The 24351-nt window shown below is 38.2% G+C and overlaps 1 protein-coding gene across 2 annotated transcripts; it reads right to left on the minus strand.

Annotated features, from left to right (window-relative positions):
- Positions 1–1063: 1063 nt before the first annotated feature.
- On the minus strand, positions 1064–23327 carry ppm1aa (protein phosphatase, Mg2+/Mn2+ dependent, 1Aa). 2 transcript variants are annotated; one of them, XM_056392896.1, is made up of 6 exons: positions 22929–23327; positions 21140–21993; positions 20931–21048; positions 19013–19124; positions 18798–18855; positions 1064–2779 (listed from the first exon to the last, which is right to left on the minus strand). In XM_056392896.1, exons 2-6 carry the CDS (start codon positions 21974–21976, stop codon positions 2744–2746), a joined length of 1161 nt encoding a protein of 386 aa, XP_056248871.1. In that variant the 5' UTR covers positions 21977–21993; positions 22929–23327; the 3' UTR covers positions 1064–2743. The 2 variants fall into 2 exon arrangements, with proteins under 2 accessions (XP_056248871.1, XP_056248872.1); XM_056392897.1 differs by lacking the exon at positions 1064–2779 and adding an exon at positions 9255–14335 and having other exon boundaries at positions 22929–23325.
- Between the last annotated feature and the right edge of the window lie 1024 nt (positions 23328–24351).

A 24351-nucleotide genomic window follows, 5' to 3' on the forward strand; every position in this document is an offset into this window, starting at 1 on the left:
AATTAGGTTTGGATCAATCATTCAATATCATATTTCATTTGTAAAGAAGTGCATCTACTACAAGTGGCTTGTGAAGAAGTGTTGGATTCAGACACTTTATTATGGAAAGAGTTAAAATAAAACACCTTTATAAATTAGAATTTAAAATCAACTTTCAGTAACGTCTCATCTTATTTATCCAGTAAATTCTATAGAGAAACATGTCAAAAAGGACTGAAAATATAACATTTTTCCCAGCAGTGTCTATATAGCAGCACAAAAGGGGATGAATGTCATGCACTAAAGAACCATACATCCTACACTGGCACTGCGTTCAGTGAGTAAATGCAGATTTTTCATTTTATGTTAAAAAAAAAAAAAGGATCATGTGGGTTCAACCAGAGTATTTTTTTCAAAAACCAAAAACAAACAATCACACAACCCCCCCCCCCAAAAAAAAAGTCAAAACTTGACTTAATATGTGCAGTGACAATCTAGACATATGGTATTTGTAGTATTGTAATAGGGAATGCCACAAAAAATTGTGTTTACATAGGATATGGTAAGCAATGTATAAGCCAGAGTTAATGGCTGTGAGAAGAATACACAGTTTATATGGAACATGGTGGTAAAAATTCAGGGCGTGTGAGCATATAGATTTAAATAAGACCTTACTAAATTACAATTCAATGCATTGATATGCAGAAGAAATTCTTTAAGGCTGACATTTAGAGCTGAACGTTAGTCACTCACTATTCTTTTACACAAAGGAGACATAAATGTACATTCATTCAGAAAACAGGCCTCATAGTCAGGCTGCCGAGTCCCTGACCTTTTCCATTCTTGTAGTTTGCTTAGTGTAAGCAAAGCAAATTGCAATGTGTTATATGAGAATGAGTGTATTTATGTGAAGTAGGAAGAAAAACATAGTGGGAGATTATGACAGAGAGAAAAAGACTGAAGCCACTTAACCTCTTTGATGTCACTTAAAGGAAGCAATGTCACCATGTCTTAATTCGTTGCTGACCCACAACACAGCTAGGGATGCTTACAATAGTTTTCATGTAATACAACATACAATAGGTTGATGGCTGCATTCAAGGTTTTATTCATGGAACAAATTTCACACACAACAATGTTTTGTCATTCAGATATTGTAGATGTTCCTATCAATCACTCGGGGCACATAGCATGGAGTTAAACAGTACAGTACAGTGATAACTCTTGGATATGTAAGTGCTGATCCAAAGGCTGTGTTGGTTAAATATTCTGTGGTCATAACAGCAGGAAGGAAAATACCTGCTCACTGTTCACCTAAGAGATGCAGCCTAAGAACCAGCAACTTAGCTCAGCACCATTGTTTACCACAGACAATTCAGTTACAAGTCATGTTGTGAGGTTAGTAATTTGACAAAAGCACGACAGAGTTGTGTGATGGACCAAGGAAAACTAAGGAACTCAACCCACTTGATTCCTCTTGAGTCAGACATACTGGTACCATGAATGGAGGGCTTTGAAAAAAGGAAGCTCAAAGCCTCAATTAATGTCCCTTGACATTTAACGTGATGAAAAATAGTCTTACAATTACCATATCCTGATTTTCAAAAGTCCTATATGTGGAGAGTGAATACAGAGTCAGAAGAAAATTTGTGATTTTTGAACAGTGGCAAACACAACTGCAGCAGTTAATGCTGCAGCTATATTACATTCATTCAAGAAACTGAGGCCTCATAGTCTGGCTGCTTAGTACCTGACCTTTCCCATTCTCGTAGTTTGCTTAGCAGAGATTTATTGTTTCTAGTGTATGTAAAGGAATGGAAATTTACACATACTAAAAAAAGCAGTATCTCGGAATCTTAAAAACTAAATATTTGCAAGAAGAAGCTCTGATCTGATCAGAAATAGATGAAACTTGTGAGGAAGTGCAAAAAAAAAAAAAAAAAAAAAAAAGAGAGACTAAAGACAATTAAAAAAAATAAAGTTTTTAGCAACAAAATCTAAAACAAGTGGAAATACTGCAAGAGCCCAACTGGAGTAATACCTTTGAGAAAGTGATGTGTTTTTGGAGCCATGGTAACTTCCAAACATCACGTGAATAACCACCTGTGCATTTCCATGCTGAAATTATTTGGGATTCAATTTATAATTTGAGGATAAAAATTAAGATGTAAACTGCTGCCCTGAAACTAGCTCCATGATTTAATAAATAATAGCAAAGTAAAGCAACATATAGGGGAATAAATGTTGAATAAAAGCAAATTCAGTGCAAGTCCTCTCATGGGTCAAATTTTTCTCTGCAGGTGTTATAGCACTAATTCTAGCTGGCCATGATGATGCTGTCTTCTATAATTTCCTTTTAGCTGTGGTGAATTTCACAGGTTCATACTGCTCATCTGCCTCTAGGCCTCTGCACTGCTCTCTCTCATCTCTGCACCACGCCTAACAACGCCAAATCTCAAACCAGTGGGTAGTGGGATGACCAAAATGAAGGTGAAATCTTACTTTAATCCATTAATAATGTATTTAATCAATCGGCCAATAAGTTAATGGAAACAATTTGAAATGGAGACTCAAAATAAATGAATGTTTCTTCTGGATAAGTTCAAATGAGTAAAATGTATGGTGAACTAATGTTGAATGGCTAGTTGGACAGATGTGTGACTTGAAGAAAATAACATTCAATAAATGGGGGGGGGCAGATAATTATGATGATGGACAAATATGTGAGAAATGCTTGCTTGACATCCTCTGATTAGTTCTTGTTTTAGCTGAAACCACGGAAGAAGAGGATATCTGGATCCTGGGGAGGAGAAGAGCAGGGTGCAGATGAAGTGAAGTGAAGTTTATAGATGCAAATGGAGTGAACTGAAGGCATGCAGGAGGACTGACTATGTCACCCATGGGCGGCATGCTACCAGATTTCAGAGAGCATGCAGAGGAGATGAAAAGACAGATCGGTAAAAAAAACAAAAAAACAAACAAAAAAAAAAAAAACACCTTGTGATGTTATGATTTTTTTAAAAAGCCATTAATGGTTGAGGGCCCAATGAGACAGCATGATGACAAGACACCCACAAACAGTCATGAACATTTCCATCTCACCACAGCCCAATCACAGACAAGATAGCATGCTGGAACCGAGAAAAGGCTACGCAGGCACAAAAGAAAACAATTTGCCATCAGTCACATTTTCACAGTAAACGACAATAGTTGGTTTTAGACGAACAGCGTAATGAAGAAAATTACTAGTATAAATTGACAGGAGACAGCCACAAAGGTACTGAACAAATACCGTACGCCTTTAGCAGTGCGTAACCATCCAGACAAACATCTAAGAGAACTAATCCATAAATGGGTGTTTAACCTCTTTTACAGACAAAATTGAATTCCATTCTGTTCTTATGTTTCTACATGCTACTGGTGAATTCTGACGTGTTTTGCTGGTGCCTTGATAGTCACTTCTGAGACTTTTGGCTTGTTAAGCAAATACAACATTAAGTGTTTTTCAGTCAATGAATTGGCATCCACTTGTGAACAATTCTCCTTTTTCCTAATGCAGTATTTTAAAGATTTCCTCTCTTTGCCACACTGGTGTTTGCAACTGATGGTCCAGCAATATAGGCACAAACCACAATTATGTAGGGATTGCAAGAGATATTAATACCAACTGACATGATTCTGTCAAATTTAAAGGGTTGCTACAGCGATTTAGTATTGCACTTCCATAAAGTTGGAGGACCACACATTAAAAAAAGAAAGATCAAAACTGAGGCAGCAGAGGCCAAGATATCCTGACTTTTAGCCTGTAGTATGGTTCAAATCCTAAAAATGCTGGACCCATTTCCCATAATGCAACTCACAAGTATCTTTGTTTTCAGACTACCAAGACCTGCTAATTGGCAGTATTTTTCAAACTCCACACATGCACTTTGTAATGTCTTGTAAAACATTTGTAGTCTCCAAGCTCAAGCTGGGATAAGCATCAGGGTCATTATTTCAGACTTTAGAAAGCTCCTTCCCTGAGAAGTACTCCTCACAAAAGTTAAGGCTAATTCACGGTTTCAAGGTCCACTGTGGTCTGCATGACATAAAATTTCAACATCTGCTCAATCCAAAATTTGAGACTGCATGGACTGTCTGCACAACTAGAGCACGGCCATACAAGTAAACTGGACACTCTTTTTTGTTTTAATATTTTTAATTATGATGTTCAGCGCTAAATGAGCTCTTCTTAATGCTGTCAGGAGGTCCACATCATGTTTACTGGCATGTGTGGAACATGTCTGTGTAAGCATACCCCTGACTGTAGCATGTATAGAAGTGTGTGTGCATCTGGGGTCTGCAAGCAAGTCTACAACCGTTAACGTCTGTTCTGGAGTATGATCAGGGCTTAAAAGGTTCCCCCGAGGAGTTTTATTTTAAACAAATAAACAGAAACGAAAAAACCCTGCCTACATCCAGTGTTTCTCATCAAATAAATTTGTATGTATCCTTGAGATCTAAAAATGTGTTTATTGCATTTTATTACTCAAAAAACTAGTACATTTTCATATTTTAACACATATTGTTTAGATTCATGTTTACTTGCTAGCAGTCCTCTTCTTCACTACCTTTGTTGGTGCATGACTAAATTTAATGGGATGGTACCACCACCAATTGAACGCTGGTGGCTGCGCATGTTCATCCTTGTGCAAGTGCATGATATAGATAAAACAGGGTCCCAGACATAAAAGCATTGCTCAGTAATGTTAGTAATTAAAGACTCCACTGTGCACCTTTAAGTGGCTTTTATGTAAAATCGGTAAAGTGACCCTTTAATAGAGGTCTGTCCGGCAATTACATTTACGTAAACAAACATATAAAGAGACCATTGGTTCATCACTTCAAAAAAAAAAAAAAAAATACATATCAAGTTTAATCAAGAAGAATTAAAATCAGAAAAAAAAACCATTAAGAGAATCAGCCAACTTGGCATCTACTGCAAGACTATGACACTGTACTGAAAGAGGTTTCAGTTATTTTATCCATCCCCTGTAGCTGTGACACACAACTAGTCAGCCACTTGCCAGACAAGAGTTATTCTGAGACAGGGTTTTTTCCCCTTCCACACAATGAAATATGGATAAGAGTGGCGGGGATAGTGGGCAGCTGTCAACGAATTCCACAGCTTCCCGCCACCACTGATCAATCAGTCCCGTATCTGAACCACAACAGTGCTGACCCGCTGGCTAGAGCTGACATTAATCCTAAACCTTCCAGTCAGTGTGGAGGAATGACAGGACACAACGTGGTGGTGGAAGCGAATGCTGATACAGGCTCTAACAAGGAAAGGTGCTGATGCTAATGAGTGTATCTGTGGCTCTTTAACGAGCCTGCATCGTTTTATGCCCTAATTTACAGTGAGCTGTGTCTCAGGGGTGCAGGATAATGAGCTGGCCCGGGATTCCCAGGGCAGCAGCTTGTGTAACCCACCTCATGCAGGGGACACTCACTCCCACCGAGTGTAAGTGAGAGACAGACAGTAGCAGAGGGAGCAGGAAGGACATACTCAATGTCTGCAGGAGAGAGGAGGGCGTGAGGGAGGAGGGTGGAGAGGTGGGCACATGTCATTCCTGCTTGATATACTTGTTTGTACACACCAATCATTGAATCGCTGCAACCAAGTGAGATAAGCTTGTGTTCTCTGTGACAAACTGACCTTGGGCAACAAGAACAGTCACAGAAAGAGGAAATGGAGAAGGAAAGCATGGCGGGTAGAGGAGAAGAACAAGCTTTAGAGAGCAGAGACTAAGTGTTGTTGGATTTGATCCTGATCAGCAAATGTCTGGTCTTTAAAGACATCCCTTCCCTTGCTTTCCCTGTGCTTAGTGCAATCACATTTTTCCCTCCCTTTTACAGAGCAACACTGAAAAATCTGTCTCTTAGTGCACTCCAAACCAAATTAGCAAATGTGGAGCTCAGTGACCTCAGTCTAGAGACCATCCACAGAGTATGCGGTGTGCCCTACCACCCCCACCTCTTACTGCTGTGTCTGCATGGCTGCATTAGTCAAGCTCAAATGGGTTTTTCCGCCATGCGAAGCAGAGCATGACATGCGCTAAACAATGGCAGGCAGATGACGAGCCAGCTCCATTTGATGATGGCCTCTGCCGACGTGGGCACTTTTTTTTGATGTGGCGGAATATAAGGGCAGCATGATTCATTAGGGTGCACAGGTGGCCCAGGATCTAATGAGTCACATTCTGTGTAGCTGTAACGTGCAAATGGCTCAAAGAGCGATGGACATGCCAAAAACAAGCTTGTTTTAGATATGAGTTATAATTTTTCTCAATTTGATGAAGATGTGCTTTTCCTAGTATATTTAAATCTGAGAGTAAAGTGCTAGTCAACAGAAAAGGTTCCCAAAGCAACAGAGGGGACACATTCAATACTACACAGTTCATACAGTGGCAATGGCCATTAACATTAGTTTGCCAAAATGTGAAACTACATCTGCTGCTTATATCTTTTCATTCAATCGGGACATTATGACTAAACATCTTAAAAGTCAAGAGTCTTACATGCTGTTATTTTATGCAACTAAAAGCTGTCATCATCATCATCTACTTAATAATTATATTAATAACAAATAGACACAGACTATTTCTGACAATTAACTTTCGGATGACTGTTTGTCAAAGTGAGAATGCCACTGCTGGTGTGTCTTCTCAGTCTCAGCTATTAACACTGCCCCCCTCTGGCTAGCTGGCTGCCTGATTAGAACATTGTTATTGCAATTGATCAGATATTGAGTACAAAGGAGAAAACTATAGCATGAGAGGCATTTTGTTCCAACAGATTAACAGATTAGAAAAAAAGCAATTAATAAAATATACAGTTATATGTACTTTGGCACTGTTAACAGTTCTTAGAGTAACAAAACAAATTTCAAACTGCATTATAAATCTAACTTTGCTTCAGTATCTTTTGATATTACACAAAAGTATGCTTCAAAATTACTTTGTTTTAGCATGCTAGTCAATTCATCTCAGGAGCCACAACAATTCAAATTGTACCTGATCTATTAACTGCTCGCCACTGAGCACCGTTTGAACGTTTGACCTTCTAACACAGCTCATGACATTATGTTGACATTTAAAGTAATCCCTCCCACGGTTCTTAATCCCAGTGGCCGTGGACTGCCCTGACCCATCCTCTGAGCTCAAGCCCCTAACGTGCACTCGCCACACACTGACAGAAAAGGCAGCAAGACAAACACAACTCCTGATACCCGGACAAGTCAACAACACCGCCGTGCTTTAGAGGGCTCATGGGGCTCAAAACAAGCAGCGATGAAAGGGCTTGTTAATTATCATACACACACTGAAGCTTTACGTCACACGCTGAGATTCAAAGTGTAACAGGAGGACAGACCCTGTTTGTGCATCTCGTGTATTACCATTACAATTGAGTCACATATTTTAACATGGATTTTCCAAAAAATAAATAAATACCAGAACAAGAATCATTTCAAAACAATTACAGCTGTTCTGAAAGTATCTCCTGAATCATTTAAGACACTAGATGAGATGATTAAAAAAAAGATTTTTAGCCTGAAATAAAGATTGTGATCGTCACTGCCACTAGATGTAGCACCAGACCAAAACAAATGCGTCGTGGGCCACAGCTCCGGCCTTTCTTAGGCCACAACCCCCGCTTCCGTCCCTTCATGTTCTCAGTCAATAAGGTGTTACGAAGTCCAGTGGAAGAGGCCACTAAACACACAACAGGGAGCATAAATGAATTAAGTTACCCTGTGTACACCAGAGCCACCAAACACCATCTAGCCGCAATCATTAGCCCACGCTAGCATTGCCGTGATATGCTCCTAGCTAGCCACAGCAACATTTGCCCAACACATTTATAATATTGCTATCAGCGAGTCAGCTAATGCTAACATTTCTTCTCTAACCAGTCACGAGTGAAAACAGACATGTAACATAATGTACCTATCAAGTTACTTACTAGGAGAAGAAAAGCCAGTTCCGAGTCATGCTGGAGCCCTTTAGCAGTTCGTGTGGTTCTCCATCTCGGTGAAGCCACACCTGTATTAGCTCCACAGTCTAATTGGGAAAAGACTTGTCCTTTCACTTGACCGCTGGGGCTGGGAACAGGAATGACTGATGAAACCGGTAAAAACTTTAAAAAACTTTATAGATGTTTTGACAGGTCACCGACCGACCAGGATTGAGCTGGTAGTCTCCATGGCCAGTCCACCTGTGCTCTGCTCTCATCTCTTTCTTTGTCAGAGTCTTTTTTAGGCGAAAAGTGTGATTTTCTTCAGTGGAGGACATCCTTGAAGGCCGCTTTCACCTGAACACCTTACTGCACTACGCCATATTGCATGTGGGAGGTGCCAGTGAGTTTAAAAATGTGGGGAGGGCCAATGGTTTAACAGGGAGGGACTCACGTGCACTAACATGCACAGGTACATGCACTAACATGCACTCGCGGCTAAACTGGCTACCAAAACTAAAAACTTGGATTAGAAAATATATGGAGGCTGTTTGCTCCGGACATCATCCCTCCATTATACATTTACATACAAAATAGTTCTTTCTTATGTAATTGGTAAAATTTTTCCAGCTGATTAGGGAAAAGAAGCAAAAGACTGTGCAGTGGACAGAATATTTTTATCCAGATGTTGTTAAATAACCCTCTGGGTTTTTATTTATTTTTTGTTTGTTTTTTAAAAATCTCTTTTTTTTTTTTTTTTAAAGAGTATCTATTTTTGGAAAGTCAGATGCTTAGTTGTGCTTAGGCACAATGTGAAGCTAACATGAGGACTGCTAGAAAGAGATTTATTGTACATTCTACTCTTTTAACCTGATGAAAAGACAGTAAATTTACAAAACTACTCAAGATACACAGGAGAAACAGTCACTACTTCTTCTGCAGCTTCTTTGTCACAACACAGGTTAAGAGGAATAATGAACATATGTCTGGAATTGTGTGACTGCAAACAATAAAGCTTGTACTGCATGGCATACTGTAATCAGTAATCAGTGTCTCATATAACTAATCATTATCTGATATTAACACGTGTTTGTTAATGTCTTCTATTAATCCTTGGTTCTTACAGTGGAGACACCTTTTACTCTTGAGCCGGTCAAACTGTATTTGACCGGTTGTTGTTTTTTGTTGTTTCTTTGTTTGTTTTTTTCCTTTTCTTTAAAATTGTAGAAAGTTTCAGTATTGCAACAAGCCCAAACAGTAAAAAGTGATGAAATGAGAGGTACAAGATGACAACCCATTTATTTAGTAATACATTCTGCAAACTAGAAATTTTATTCAAACTTCAAAGGCTAAAAAATGAAAGAAAGGAGGGAAAGAAGGGGAAAATTTTTAAGGAGCAAGGAGAAAAATGCATCAATTCACAAGCAAGGAATGCAATTTGTTCAATCAACAACACAAATAGTACAATTTAGTTCAGGGAACAAAGCTTTTTTAAACATTTTCCTTTTTTGCCATTCCTTTGGAGCTAGAACATAATACAAAATATACAGTTATTGAACTTTGTAAAATCACTCACAGAGGCCTCTGAGAAGCATTTGAATAAACATTGACAATACTTATCTACAGCACTCTAAAGCTATTCTTGAAGGTAATCATAAATATAGCAGACATGAATGTATGTATGCACATTTTGAATGCTTACGAGGTTACCATGTTAAAACACTTGCATTTGTTAAAAGTATGACATCATCTGCAGTGGAAAGTTAAATAAGCTTTCAAGACCGAAATTCAATAAGATAGGAAAAAAAAAAAGCATACAAACCAGCAATGGTTGAAAAGTTGTACCTTGTGACAACCAGGACAAAGTCACTTTGTTGATAGCTTAAGTACCCTAACATGGAGACAGTTTTTAATCTGTAAGAGTGTAACGTCAGCAGCATTACTCCTCATAGTGTTTTGTTGAACAAGTACTTTAGGGGGCAACATGAGATTGGGTAAGGCAAATCGGTGAGCTTATTTATGAGCTGAAAAAGGTCAGCAAAGTGAGGCTCAGGTCGCCCTGCAAGGGGACAAATAAAACCACCACTGCTAAGGGTCACACAGTAAACGCCACCACTGAGGTACATCAATATGTACAAGAGGGCGCAAGCATTTTAAAATCTCTTCAACTTCTGCCAGGTAGTCCTCCGTACAAGAATATACAGGATGCATTCCAGGCAACCAAAGGTAACTCTGTAAATAGCTTTATATTCTTTTTTTCTACAATAACAATTTTCTGAAAAAAAAAGCTGATTATACAGATGATCAGTGCATATGACTATTGTCATTTAGTCACACCTATTTTCTCACACATCTCACATTTCTAAAACCCTGAACTTTCAACAATTCTAGATTGGAGCTAAGTGAGCATCACACAAGTGGAAAAAGTTGGTGAAATTACACAGGTGAGCATCTGAGGACACTGTTTGTGAGGGGTGGATCAGCTTACACAACAAGGCCAATAGTGTTCCTAGTTGCTAATATAAATTATCATTTGTAGTAGCCACCTAAATCATTACTTGTTTTGTACTATTTGGGGAGAACCGTATGAAAACGGCTCTGATTAAAGTGAACTGCTTTCTGAACAGTTTGGATCTACATAGCATGACACAAAAACACTTCCTATAAATGTTATGAGGTATTTCAGTTCATGAAAAATTATAACAAGGAGAGAATAGATGCTTGGGGGGATTTTTTCTCTTTTTTTTCTTCTTTTTTTTGGGTAAATCTTTTGTTGAGGAAAGGGAATTAATATAAAACACCCAGATGTGACAAATCACAGCCAAATCACTGTCAATAATCTGCTAACATTCCAGCTACAGCAATTTCTCTTAAAAAATGTTAATTTCTACATTTATAATTTTCTGAAATAAGTCTCAGCATCATTTAAGGGCCGCATCATGAATTGTACAATTTCTGGGATAAAATGCAGGACAGTCCAGTGGCAGGGGTGTATCAATGGCTTCAAGATGCAAGGAAATGTGTTTGTTCTTTATTAAACTTGAAGAAAAAAATTGCGTGAAATGTTGCTTTAAGGGTCATCAACATCTACCAGATTTGCAACAAGCGGCTGGGTGCTGAAAACTGTTTGATAAGAGAGACATTTAGTGTACTCGCTTAACAAATGCAGGCAATGCAGCAGAAAAAAAGAGCTTACAGATGAAATATAAACTGCTTAACTAAATAAAATTAAAGACAAGGCATTATATGCACTGAGTTTTTTCTCAAACACTCTGGATAGATTGAGTTTTTGTTTTACATGATGTGAGTACAGTAGTAGGCTATGTGTAAGTAAACCAAAAAGATGTGAATTGAAAGACATTTTTACTGTTCTGCTGTTTTCTTTTTTTTGTTGTAATTTTTGCTTTTTCATGGGAAGGAATAATCAGTGAAATCACATTTTCATGCAAACAAACACAAAGAAATCAATTTCCTGACATGTTATTCATGTTTTTAGTAAGATGACTGTTTAAAGGTACCCTATGGAGTTTCCACTGTGAACATAGTTAGGTTTACATTCAAAACTGCTTAAAACATTGTCTTTAAGGCTTATCAAACAATTCCATACCTCACACAACATTTCAAAGGCTTTTCTTTTGTTTGGAAGCCTGCACTTTTTGCATCAGTTTACAGTGTTATTGTCTCTAATCGGTTCAGTGGCACTTCTATGCCAAGTTACCATGACACCACCTGTTGAGACACACATCGCTGCTTCCTGTAGCTGGCGGAAGTGCATTTCATGTCATACCATGTGCTTGTCCTGTACTTTTGTCCTTGTGCACGTGCTACTGGAGCAAGGATCCACTTATCATAACATTTCTCTACAGCACCACCAGTGGTCAAAAACTCCACAGAGTACCTTTAAAAACTATCAACAAAACATTTCAAAATAAAGTTGCTCTCTAATACCTCAACACTTTTAACATCTTTTGCAGGGTTACAGCTAGGCTCTCCTTTATATTGTTACGTCTTGTAATATAGCCTTCGCAATTCTGAGTGGTCTTTGGCCTTTTTGCCACAAAAGCATATAATGAAGCAGCTAATTTAGGATTATAGTCAAAGTTAAAATCTGTACTTTGTTAAAGATTTTATAATTTGCTACCCACCACAAAGCGATGAAATAGTTAGGATTGTCATTTTGATAAATTAAGAATTGCAAATTTAGCACTACTATTGAGTATTATATAGATGAAACCCTCAGCGTTGATCAGAGGGACATCAAAGTGATTAGAGGGACACCTTTGTTTGCCAAAACACACAAAAATTCAACTAACCATCCCAAGACAAACCAGAATCACATTTTGTCCATGGCAAAAAAAAACTAACTCAAGCAACATGATTTATTCCTTGAAAGTTTAAGTCAAAAATATATACATACATAAATTTCCAACAATGCAATTTTAGACAAAAAATGGCAGAAAATAAATCTGAAATAAAACCATTTCTCTTCAAGAAATATATCTACTGTGTGTGTTAGATACAGATATAGTCAATGACTATTCATCTTTTCAAGAGGGGAATCAACTGGAAAAAAAATGAACCCACAGATCATACACTATAGCAGCAAACTGTATTGTGCTCTGGCTTGTGGTGGCGAAGGGGAGGGTTTTAAGCAGAGCAAACCCAATGGGAATAAAAAGGTGCTATACAACCATGAGAACTCATTGCAGTTAGTGGATTTGTTCTTGGTTTGAAAGTCCAAATAAAGAGCATGTGGGAAAAAAAGCCTTGTAAGTTTTAGAGTCAACAGTTTCTCCTATCTTAAAACTAGTAATTGGGTGATTTTCTCTAAAACAGTCAGTGCTTAAACGGTTCACATCAGACAAATTATCAAATGTTAAAGGTAGAAGCTAAAAATCTATCTGTACCACGTACAAAAACTGAATCTCATGGAAAAAAACTTGGCATAGGCTGTCATAAAGCTGAAACAACTGATCATAAATTATATGGCACCCACAGTGGGCACTGGTAACAATGAATGTTTAGAAAGCAATATTAAAATATGACACAATAGATGTGTAAATTAGTCAAGACCTGACTAGCTGCAAACCATTGTACACCATGGGTAAATTGAACTACTTGTGTCATCTCAGATATCTGTATAGTTCTGATATATAGCTTGAAGTTGTTCAAATAGCGTAACAGCATGTAAACTCTGTTATCCAAAGCTTTTTGGAATAAGAAGTAGTGAGAGCCTGTCTTGGGTTGATATGGAACAATGGCTGAAAAAAGGGGCAGGCAATGGGTAAGCACTGGGCAATTCCCTTAAGCTCCAGCCTTGTCTGTTGTCTGAACCACCTCAGCAAATTTGAATTAGAGTCGCACACACAGATCTGCCTTTACACTAACGTACGTGCGCACATACATACACACAAGCACCCACGCACGCTTGCAAGTATCTATCCGCACACACAAATGTGTTAACAGGGGTATTTTTTTTCATCAGACGCCTCAAAGAAATGAAAAAAAGATTTTTTTTTGCTTCACACTTCCAAACTGAGAAACACTTTGCCATTATTATTCGAGCATGTACAGAAAACCACTTACAAAAATAAAATACAATAAAAAAAGCACAGGGAAAAAAATAATTAGGATTTAAATGGTTTGATATAGAGAGCTTACTGTGCTGTCAACTATACAATTTACCCGTTTCTTAAAGGAGCATAGACTAACTGAAAAAAAAGAAAGAAAGAACGAACGAAAGAAAAGTAAAAGCGCAGAGACATTGTGCCTGGAGGACAAGCAGTAATATCCACTGAACAGACATTTGTTAGAATTCCAGAAGAGCAGGAAAAGGCAGATAGTGCATAAAAGGTTCTCTTTTTCATTTCTTTCATTTTTTAACTTAAAATCAAGCTGCATTAAATACAGGCTGTTTGTACAGGACAATTGCACTTCACAAAAACAGAAATATACAAACACACACAAGGAAATGTGAATCAAATTAATTACAGCAAAAAATTGTACTACTTAAGCTGATTATTTAACAAAAAGAAAGAAAACCTTGCGGACTCACTTGTTATGGATTACTTTAGAGGAGAATATTTAGGTGGGTGAACATAAATGGGAGACAAGACGGTGAGGATCCTGAACTCCAGAGTGGACTGGTGCTGCACTATTCCAGGTTTGTGTGCATGCAACTCCTCTTCCTCCTCCTCCTCCCATGAAATTCCCTTCTTAGAAACCAAAAGCTCAGAGTGACGGCGAGACAGACTGCTGAGCTGAGCTGCTGTGGGTCTTGAGAGGATGGTGGTTTGTAAACTCTATGCTGTGTTAGTGGTAGGAGGTTGTGTTACCACATGTCGTCTGTGGATGCAGAGTCCTTAATAAGAGAGGAGAGGAAGGAAAAACCCTTCAGACTCTGACTCTACATCCATGAGATCTCTAGTAAGAGCTGGACAGGTTTAAGCATGTATGATACAAACTGATAGATAATAAAAATCATCCAGGAGTTCATAGCAACATTTGTGTTTCAACAGCATCACCTTCAACATCTAGATGCTGGAGATAACAGTACATTTTATCAAATGTATTGTTATTTAAGAATGCAGCATTAATTCACTTCTCAAGTATACAACAGCTATACACCATGGCCATAGAAATTTACTCATTTTCTGATATGTGTCAAACCTAATTGTAAGGCCACCTTGTTCTGTATCGTGGTTAACTTAACGCATACCAAGTACTGGTTAAGAATATGATTCAAGTTTATTCAACAATTTGCTGAACTCATAGCAAATATCTAAATTTTTAAAACAACTATTCTGGCGGGTTGATGCTATATGCTGTATACTGTATGGAAGCTCTAAACTATAATCAAATGTGACACAATAATTGGCCTTACGATCTACAAACTAATCCATCTAACTGTAAATAGATGCTGCTGGAATTTATTTACATGTGACATTATGCCCTCTATGCCAAAATGTGACTGATTGGGCTGAGGATATGATGAACTCATAAAGCAGACTGAGACACATGCCAGCTGTATGGTCATATTTAACAACAAGCAAATGTGAAATATAATAACTACATGTTAAGAGCTTAAGCATATACTTGTAATAATGGCTTCCATTATTTTCATAACTCATTTAAGTGCCATGTTATTTTACCACTACGTGTAGAATACTTCACTGACAATCTTGTTAGCCAATCCTAAGGAGAGGTTCCAGGAATGGAGGACTATCTACTAAAATAAACCTTATCAAAGCACATCCTTTCTTTATTGCGCAAATATGCTCTCCTGTACAACAGCTGAGCATAACAGCATATGAGTCACATATGCCAGTGAAAATTAGAAAGCAGCAAGTATAAGAATAAGACAACAGGATGAGCAAAATACAGAAGTTTCAGGGAGGTCTCCCAGACCATCAGTGCATGTTCTTGAACTAAGATTTGGAGCAAGTATACATGTGTATCCATTAAATTTTACTATGCATACTGAGCATACTTGCCATATTTTTTTTCTTTTGGGATGAGTCAACTTTCTCCTTATCTTACGTTCAAGTTGCTGTTTGAGCGTGCACTAGTCTGCTGCATCATTTAAATGAGTGCAACTTTCCGATCAGCCTTTGTATGAGCAGATACCCAATATATAGTTGGTCCAAAAGTCTGAGACCGCTTTCCCTCTGACCCCACTGTATAAATATTGGAGGAAAAAAAAATTTGATTGGACACCCATAATGTTTATGCATGGAGTAACATCACCTGGGTGCAGTAAGTGAGCTGTCCGTGACTAAGCTGTCTGCTAGTAGACAAACTAGCTTCAGAAGCTTTCTGCTTCAGGATATCATTACAGTTTCTGTAAAGGTCTACAAATAATAATAATAATAATAATAATAACAATAGGTAATAAACATTTTTGTTTTGCCAAATTAATGAAACACCACAAAGAAAAACAAAAAAACAAAAGAATGATAGAATTGCACCTCCCTACATTGTGCCGAACAAACACCTCAAAGCTTCCCTTCATTCAGGCCATTTACATTTCATTTTTGTACTATTACCATTTACCGTTTAAAATATTTGCCTTTACTTTCATTTTACAAACAAACACCCTGTATACCGAAATACGAGTAGCATACTATATGAAGTTGATTTTTTTTTATGAAAGTAAAGTATATACATTTTTTGTTTGTGTGTTATTGTTATTATTGTACCAAAACATTTTTGAAATTTTAGTCTTTTGCACTGCTGTGATTTTTATGGATAGAAATTGTCGATGTAATTCATGAAAGGTATTTTGACGAATATTTTCCATAAAGACAAGCAAACAAAATGGAAAATGTGTAACAGTAAGGTATGTCTTAGACTAAGTTTCTCCTCCTATTTAAAATGTCAATATTATGATTTCGGCTGTTTATAAATTGCCCACATGGTCCAGCCCTTAGGAAGTAGCTTCTGTTATGTTATTGCCACTTCTTTGTTGTGAATCACAACTTAAAAAGAAAAAAAAAAACCCTTCTGAATTCCAGGAAATAGTACTGGCAGTTGTCAAATGTGATTATTTCTGGTGTAGGCATAATCATTACCCTCACAGAGATAATTAAATATACCTACCACAGAGTCTCCAAGGTTATTCACAGATTACACACAAAGCATCAGAAGTTGTATTCAGCTGGGCTGACCTATTGCCACATAGCACTGTATGCAGTCTGTATGCAGCTGTGTTCTTGATTACATCCGACATCCTTTCTTGTGGAGATTTTAGTAATATGTTGTGCTTTTCCACAATAGTGACCAGAATGACACTCTGTTCACAAGTTTTACTAAATAATGCAATCAATTGTACTGCCCTAATGATCCCATGGCATTTTCTGTATTCTGTGGTGGTACAATACGAGTTTATAAAGGGCTATTAGGATTTCTTCAAAGATCAACACCATGCCTTAATAAGGGTTCACATCTGACAGTGAATATGTTATATATTCAGCCAAACATTACCTATTAATGTGAAGGTCTCATCCGTAGAACTAAAAGACAGAACGAGCTGGATGGATACATCCAGGCAAGGATATAAGACAATATCTTCAGTGCTGAAATTTTACAAATCACAGCAGGCTCCATGACTAACTAAGCAACCAGGCAAGGTGGACAGGTTTGACCACAACACCAAGGACGACTCAGACAGTGCAACAGATGAGAGCTATGATGAAAGATGTGACTGGGGGGATTTAAAAAAAAAAAAATAAAATACAAAGAGCTGAATGACAGAATATCAGTGGTTTTAAAAAGGAGGCACATAAAGACTGAGAGCACGACTCAAACAGACCGTGTGGTCTATTAAAACCACAGAACTCTTCAGTTACAATGCTACGTGCTGTCAAGCATGGTCCTAAAAGTATCATTTCATTTGCAGCAGCTACAATAACACTAACAATGAACTTGGCCAAATATAGACAAATTCTAAAGGGGAATAAAGTGAGATATAGTACTAAATACAGGTGATTAAAAAGAAAGTGTACTACAGGTGTAACAGTACAGTCACCTCACTATTAGGTATGATGCACTGGATTTTTGAATCAATAAAATCAAAAACATTTATATTTGTTTCTCTTTAAGTCTTAATTAATATGTTGATATGCAAATTTATTTTGATGATTTCATATTTTAAGTGTGAAATACTATGCAACATTAATCTTAGAGTCGTTTGGTGCTTAGGCCAGACTTCAAATTTGAATTTCATTAAGAATTATTGTAATAATCTTGAGAAAGATGACACAAATGTGTCCAAGGAGACCTTAAGGTTGAAATGCTGCCAAAGGTGGATCAAATTACTACTCAATTAAAAGCCCAAATACAGTAACAAATACTGTGTATGGTTTCTCAAGAGCCGCTTTCAATTAATTTGCAAACATTTCCAAGAACCTAATTTCACTTTCTACCATGGAAAAGCTTTGTGTGGAGTGGTGGCAAAGAAAACCTTAATTTAGCCCATTTTGTATTTAGGCTACACCACATAATACAGACAAGTCAAGGGCCTGATGGCGTTCTAAAGGTACCCTAATTTCAGAAATAATTCAGTGTGTGAAAGTAATTCAAAAAGTCCATCATACAAACATGAAATACTGAAACAAAGTGCCAATTTTTCATGGTCAAGGACAAGATGAGCTGTGCACAATTATATAGCTGAGCCAGTGAACTTATCTGATGAAAATTTAAAAGCACCATATCTGACTAGACGAGGGCAGCTTTGTGGTCTGTTTGTATACAAAGGACTAATGAGCAATGCTCCTTTAAAATCAGTAGGTAAGAGAATGCAGTTTTTATTCCATCCACACAAACGGCAGATAATTTCACTTATTAGCTCTTTCCTCTTTGATTTAATGAGCACTAATTATTGAAATCAGATCATGTGGTATGAGACTGAGCCTTTTTTGGCACAGGACCTGCAATGCACTTGTGGTCCTTTGTCAAAATTAAAGCAAGCTTTGTGACTGAAGAATCACTATGACTATTTAAGAGAAACAATTGGACCATTTTCTGCTGGTGTCACCCATACAGAAAATTGTAGTATTGCAACAATTGATGCTTTTATCCATTTTCTCCGTTTTTTAGATTTGCATAAACTGGGCAGAAGGCATAGAGATACCCTTGACAGGTCACTATGTCCTTACATTATGAATAAATCTCACTTGGCAACAAGTCTACGTCCTTGTTCCATTTTGTTGAATACTACTGACATGCATAAAATTGGTTAAAACTTGCTCGTCACACAACAACAAGCATGCATACTCCAAACAAAGCACACTTACTGGGAGTTAAAGACAAGCTGGGATACTTACTGTGTCATCACTTCGGTAGGGGTTGAGTTTGTTGTACACCGCTTCAATAACACTTCGTCTAAGGGAAGGAAACAGTATATAAATATTAAATATTAGTTTTCATTCAAATTTTTAAAAATGGAAAATTGTGATTAAACTGACAATAACTTTCAGAAAGAAAGATTTGTCATTACTTGATGATGTCCTTGTCAATTCTAACCACAAGGTTCACTCACTTGCTTGCCAGCTCTCCTCCAGGGGGGAGGTTAGGGATGCTCTCAGATGCTAACGTCCGCATAACATGGACCAAATCCGGGACACCTTCATCCCCCTGCTTTTTGATGATCTCTGTTAGAAAACAAAATTATATTGTTTTGGATCCTTTACAAGAATGTACAAGAGTGCTTCTAAAAAATGATCTGATTGATTTGTACATATTTACATGTGCAAAACAAAGTGTGGCAGAGGAATGTTATACTTGAAACCCCCTTATTGATCATGTTTAGACTGAAGAATATTAGAGTATGGTTGGGTTTTGTTAATATTGAAATGATGCACTTTAATACTGTTTTATAATAGAAACACTCCCATTCATTAATATAAAGGGGGTGAAGAGAGAGCCAATAGACGTTTTTGTATCAGACTACACATGTCTGTTCATCTTGGAAGATGGATCCCTGCTCTATGGCTTTTCTGAGGATTCTTAATTTTTTGGGGGGGAGTTTTTCCTCAAGTAAATAAAGGAGTCTAAGGGTTTTGTATTCTGTGTAGACTTTTAAGCCCTTTGAGGTAAATTTGTGATTGTGGCCTCTATAAATAAAAACACACCGACTGCCTCCTGATAGAAAGTATAGGTTTGGTAGTGTAACACTCACAGGGAGTGGCAATCATTTTTGAGATGTATGGCCACCTCCCCAACAAAGCTCTGGTTGAGAAATACCTTTTCCTGGTTGTCAAGTCACGATTGAACAAAGAGTGTTAAGATGAAATCATCACCAATTTTCCAAAACACTAAAAATGGCACTGATGTGTACTGTAACACACAATGGATTGTAAATAGTTAAGTTCTTTGCTCAAAAAAGTTAATGTAATTCATGGTTGTGTATTTTGGATCTTGGACTCCTAAGCTTACGTGATCAAAATCTATTGACCAAAACACATAATTACAAAAAGTGAGAACAAGTATTCAACAGCGTGATAAGTTACTTGCTTCAACATATGTATGTCAGGTAAGATTCAACATTCCTCTAACAGAATAGGCCTTTAGCTTAAAGCATTTTCAATAAAATCTTTAAACATTTGAGTTGTGCCAATAAACTTTACTTTATGTGTAGAGACTGAACGCTGAAGCTGTTAGTTAGTGTTTCAAACCACACCCTCCCTCTCTCTAGTCTCTCCAGCATGATTATAACATACATAACAAACAATTTAACATAATCATTGTAAACTGTTGATAGAGACCTTCCTGAGATATTATGTGTGATCTAATTAAATTAAATCACAAATAATATATCAGGAAGGTCTAAATTAAATTAGATCTATCTTTTTTTTTTTTTTTTAAATTGCGTCAGTTATGTCTAATGAAGCAGACCACAATTCATTATAGTTACAGAAAATATTTAAATACCTAGATCATACTAAGTGAGGTGTTTGTCTATTTTTTAATTCTGTCCTTCCTGACCACTGTAGGTGTTCTGTGACCATAGGTCGATCAAAGAAAAACAATTGTTCACACAGCTCTGGCATATAAACATTTGATAACTTTTCTATTAGCATAGATGTTACTGAGGCTGGCATTATTAAAAAGTCAATGTAAAAAATTTAAGTTGCAAGCAGCGATGAACAGGCCCTCGAACTCCTGCGCACCCCGGGGGGGCTAGCAGTGTGCCATTCAAAGTGGTTGCACATCATAACGACCGCCAGACACCGCACTCATGGGGTAAGACTTATTGCACAGACCGTGCGGCAGCAGAAAAGATTTAAAGCATTTTTTATGCATTCTTATTAAAAATGTCAATGTTAAAAAAATAAGGAAAATGTGGGGTTTACATTGAACAAGGAGAATAATATAAGCAGAAGGAAAAGAAATTATTATGCTAAAGCCCCAGTTTTTATGGTGATCTACAAAGGCAAAATATAACTTTTCTCCCCTACCTTCTACTCTGGCCTCCAGATATTTATCCAGCTCAGCCTCCCGTTTAACTGCTTCTGGAGATACCTTTGGGGCGCCAGGAAAGCAGATTAACACGACACTCATATTGTCCCGGCTTCCCTGTGGAAAACGAAGAACAAACATGGAGGTCAAGTAAATGAACCATGATACCAAAACAGAGACGTGTGTAAGTTTTGTGGAAACGACATACCTTGTACAAGCAGGTGTCAACAATTTCATTGCTGACTCTTTCAAGATCATCTGTCACCTCTAGCCTTGACCTAACAAAGTCACACAGTTCCTCATTGGCCATGACATCCCAGATGCCATCACAAGCTAGTATAATGAATTCATCTTCCCCTTCGCATCTCTCTATTGCATAAACTTCAGGCTCAGGAGAAACAAGCTGCTCTGTAGGGCCTTTTCCAAGCACACATTTGTAGTCGAAGTCTCCCAGAGCCCGAGAGACAGCTAGGGACCCATTAACTCGCTGGATCATGACTGAGCCACCGGCATTCTGGATCCTTTCCTTCTCCAGAGGGTTGCTTGGTTTGTGATCCTGTGTGAAGAAGTGCACAGCTCCGCCCCGGCTGAGGAGCCCCCGTGAGTCGCCACAGTTGATAAAGTAGGTATGGCTTGGAGAAATCATCACTCCCACTGCGGTGGAGCCACTGCGGTCCACACCATGCTTCTTCTCGGAGATGGTTCGCATGTGTTCATCAATCTGCAGAAATCCTGTGCGGATCCCATTCTTCACACTATCCACAGAGGGGTCCTCCTGCAGAGCACTCTGGAAGTCTGAGTTGGTGGTGATGTGCTCCAGCAGGTGCTCACAGCAGTACTTGGCCACCTGAGAGCCAGCATGCCCATCATAAACAGCAAAGAATGACCAGAGGTCGAGGCTATGAGGCAGACCAATTACTGCTGTGTGTGCATCTTCCATCTCTACCCGCCAACCCTGCATGCTGCTCAGCCCATACCTCAGGTTGTTACCCTCACCATGGGAATTATATTTTTCCATCTTTGGTTTGTCCAGAAATGCACCCATTGTGTCCCTCTTAAAACCTGTAACACAAATTAAAAGAGAAAAATCTATTTACAATAAATAGCATACACTTTGTGTTTACTAGTACAGCCAGTAATGTGAGAACTGTGTGGAAATATTCAGTTTCTAATTGTGTTATTATGTAAAGGGACCTTGGAAAAATACACATACTTAATATTTGCTTCTACACAGAAGGGCACAATTTTATATATTAATTAGGTTAAACAGAACATCATCCATTTATGGCAAATGATTAGCATCTTGGAGCTGAGTTCAGGCCCCCTGCTCTAGTCTAAAAATAGTAGACCTGTGGACACATTTTTGCTAGGCTACATATTAGGAACACTGCTAGTGTGGATCAAATTGAAACGCCCTTAGACCACTGGCTGATCAAGTTTAGCGTGAAATGTTCTGACATGAGTAAAGTTATTTAGTCTTATTTTGAATACATTGATAACCAGCATCTCGCTGACCTTCGCAATGCAGAATACTTCACCATACTAGCCAGTCGGGTGATATTAGTTAAAGCTATCGTTACATGCCTGCAGAGCTAACGCTAGCTAACCGACTGACCAGTTACTCGATAAACACAACACAATTTTGAGAAATCTGACAAATCCAACACTAACTTAACGATGTGATGAGCGAATTTACACCGTGAACCTGCTGAGTATGAACAGCTTTTGCTATTGGATTAACGCGAAAGGTTAGCTCTATGGCAAATCCAAACCACAACCCAAATAAACAAACAGCCTTGCCTAGTTGCGGGCCTTGACCCTTGTCCCTCACAGCTAACTTTGACAGGCCTCCCTCTTCCATGGTCTGCTAACGTAACGCTGAGGCAAGGAGAACCCTTGGCCTTGTAGTATGGCTACATGCTAACTTAGCCAAGATAGCTAAGTGCCAAACGTTCCTCTACAGTTGCTGATTCAAGCGTAAACATTTTATTACTTACCAAATTTTCAAAATACCAGTTGACAGCAACGGAAGCTGCGATAGTGACCAGGACTGACTGGCCGCAGTTCACACCAGAGAGGGTACACCGACGAAACTAGAGGGTTTGCGGCGGTTTAGCTAGGCTAGCTAGCCAGTTAGCTAGCAATGAGCAATCGTCACTCAAGACTCAGTGCATATAAATTGTGTAAGTGCGGAGGTCCCTCTTGGCGAACGCCCGTGTTGCATTACATTATCTCAGCTGGCGATCTTAAGTATATTCTAACAGATTTTCTTGTAAATTTGTGGGCCGGAGCTTTGAGTGGCCAAGCCAGGGGGAAGCTGAAACGTCTGTCCCAGCCTCTCCACTTGACAGCTTGACAGCTTGCTAGCTAACGTTAGCTTCTGAGGAGCACAGAGCCACTAAGACAAGACCCGGATGTTGCAGGTTGCGTACTCGAAAACATGACATCATCCCTGAAGAGTTGTGGCTGCTCAGGCTACTACACAGAAAGCATGTATACAACAATATTTAAATGTCCCACATCTGTATTCGGATTGATGTCGGCTTGGTAAAAATCGATCTTGCATCTAGAGTGATGTGCGTTTGCTGTGCTCTTCTGTCATTAAATGATTAAATTAACTATAGGATTGCAATAATTTAGCCATAGCCAACTGCATTGTCCTCACAGATAATAAGAGAACATTCTAATCTGAAATAGATGCATAGCCTGTTTCCCCAACAAAAGCTTAATACAGGTCTACAGTATGTCCTTAATACCACGAAACACTCACTGTCAACTAGTGACGAATATGAGACAACCAGTACTTCACAGATTATTTTTTTTAGATTTGAACATTCCTTGTGTAATGGTAATGTTCAGGATTCTGCTGGAGAACAATCTGTACCTTTCATAATAGAGCCCAGTGTCACGATCACCATTTTTAGCTTCTCCTGTTCATTCTCTGTTGACCAGTGCATAATGGGGCCCTGGACTATTTTTTCCATCTTTCTCTTTGTTGCACAATGCTTTGCATACTGCTCATTTTAATATTGTAAAGGTCAGCTTGTCTTATTTTGCTTTTCCATCTCTGTTCTGACAGAGAATTTAGTTTTGAAACAATGATTACTTTTAGAGAACCAGCAAGTTCCTGTGTAAACGTTGTTTACAGTTCATTATTGCAAAAAGCGACATTAACCACAAAGGACAGTTTCAGCAACCCCAAGAGGGCAGGAAGGATGAACACTATTGCCTAAGAAATTAAAAATGATATATAATCAGGAATGACTGAAGGTGCAACAGAAATCCAGACTTTTATCTCACCCAATAAAAGCTAAAGTCATCGAGAACCCTGCGGGTGACCTTTATAATCACTAAGTTGATCGTCATAAGTTGATCACTGAATAAGTAAAAACGGCGGTGCTTCCACCACTACATTATTGT

The sequence above is a fragment of the Seriola aureovittata genome, chromosome 13 (assembly GCF_021018895.1).
Source record: "Seriola aureovittata isolate HTS-2021-v1 ecotype China chromosome 13, ASM2101889v1, whole genome shotgun sequence".
Lineage (NCBI taxonomy): Eukaryota > Metazoa > Chordata > Actinopteri > Carangiformes > Carangidae > Seriola > Seriola aureovittata.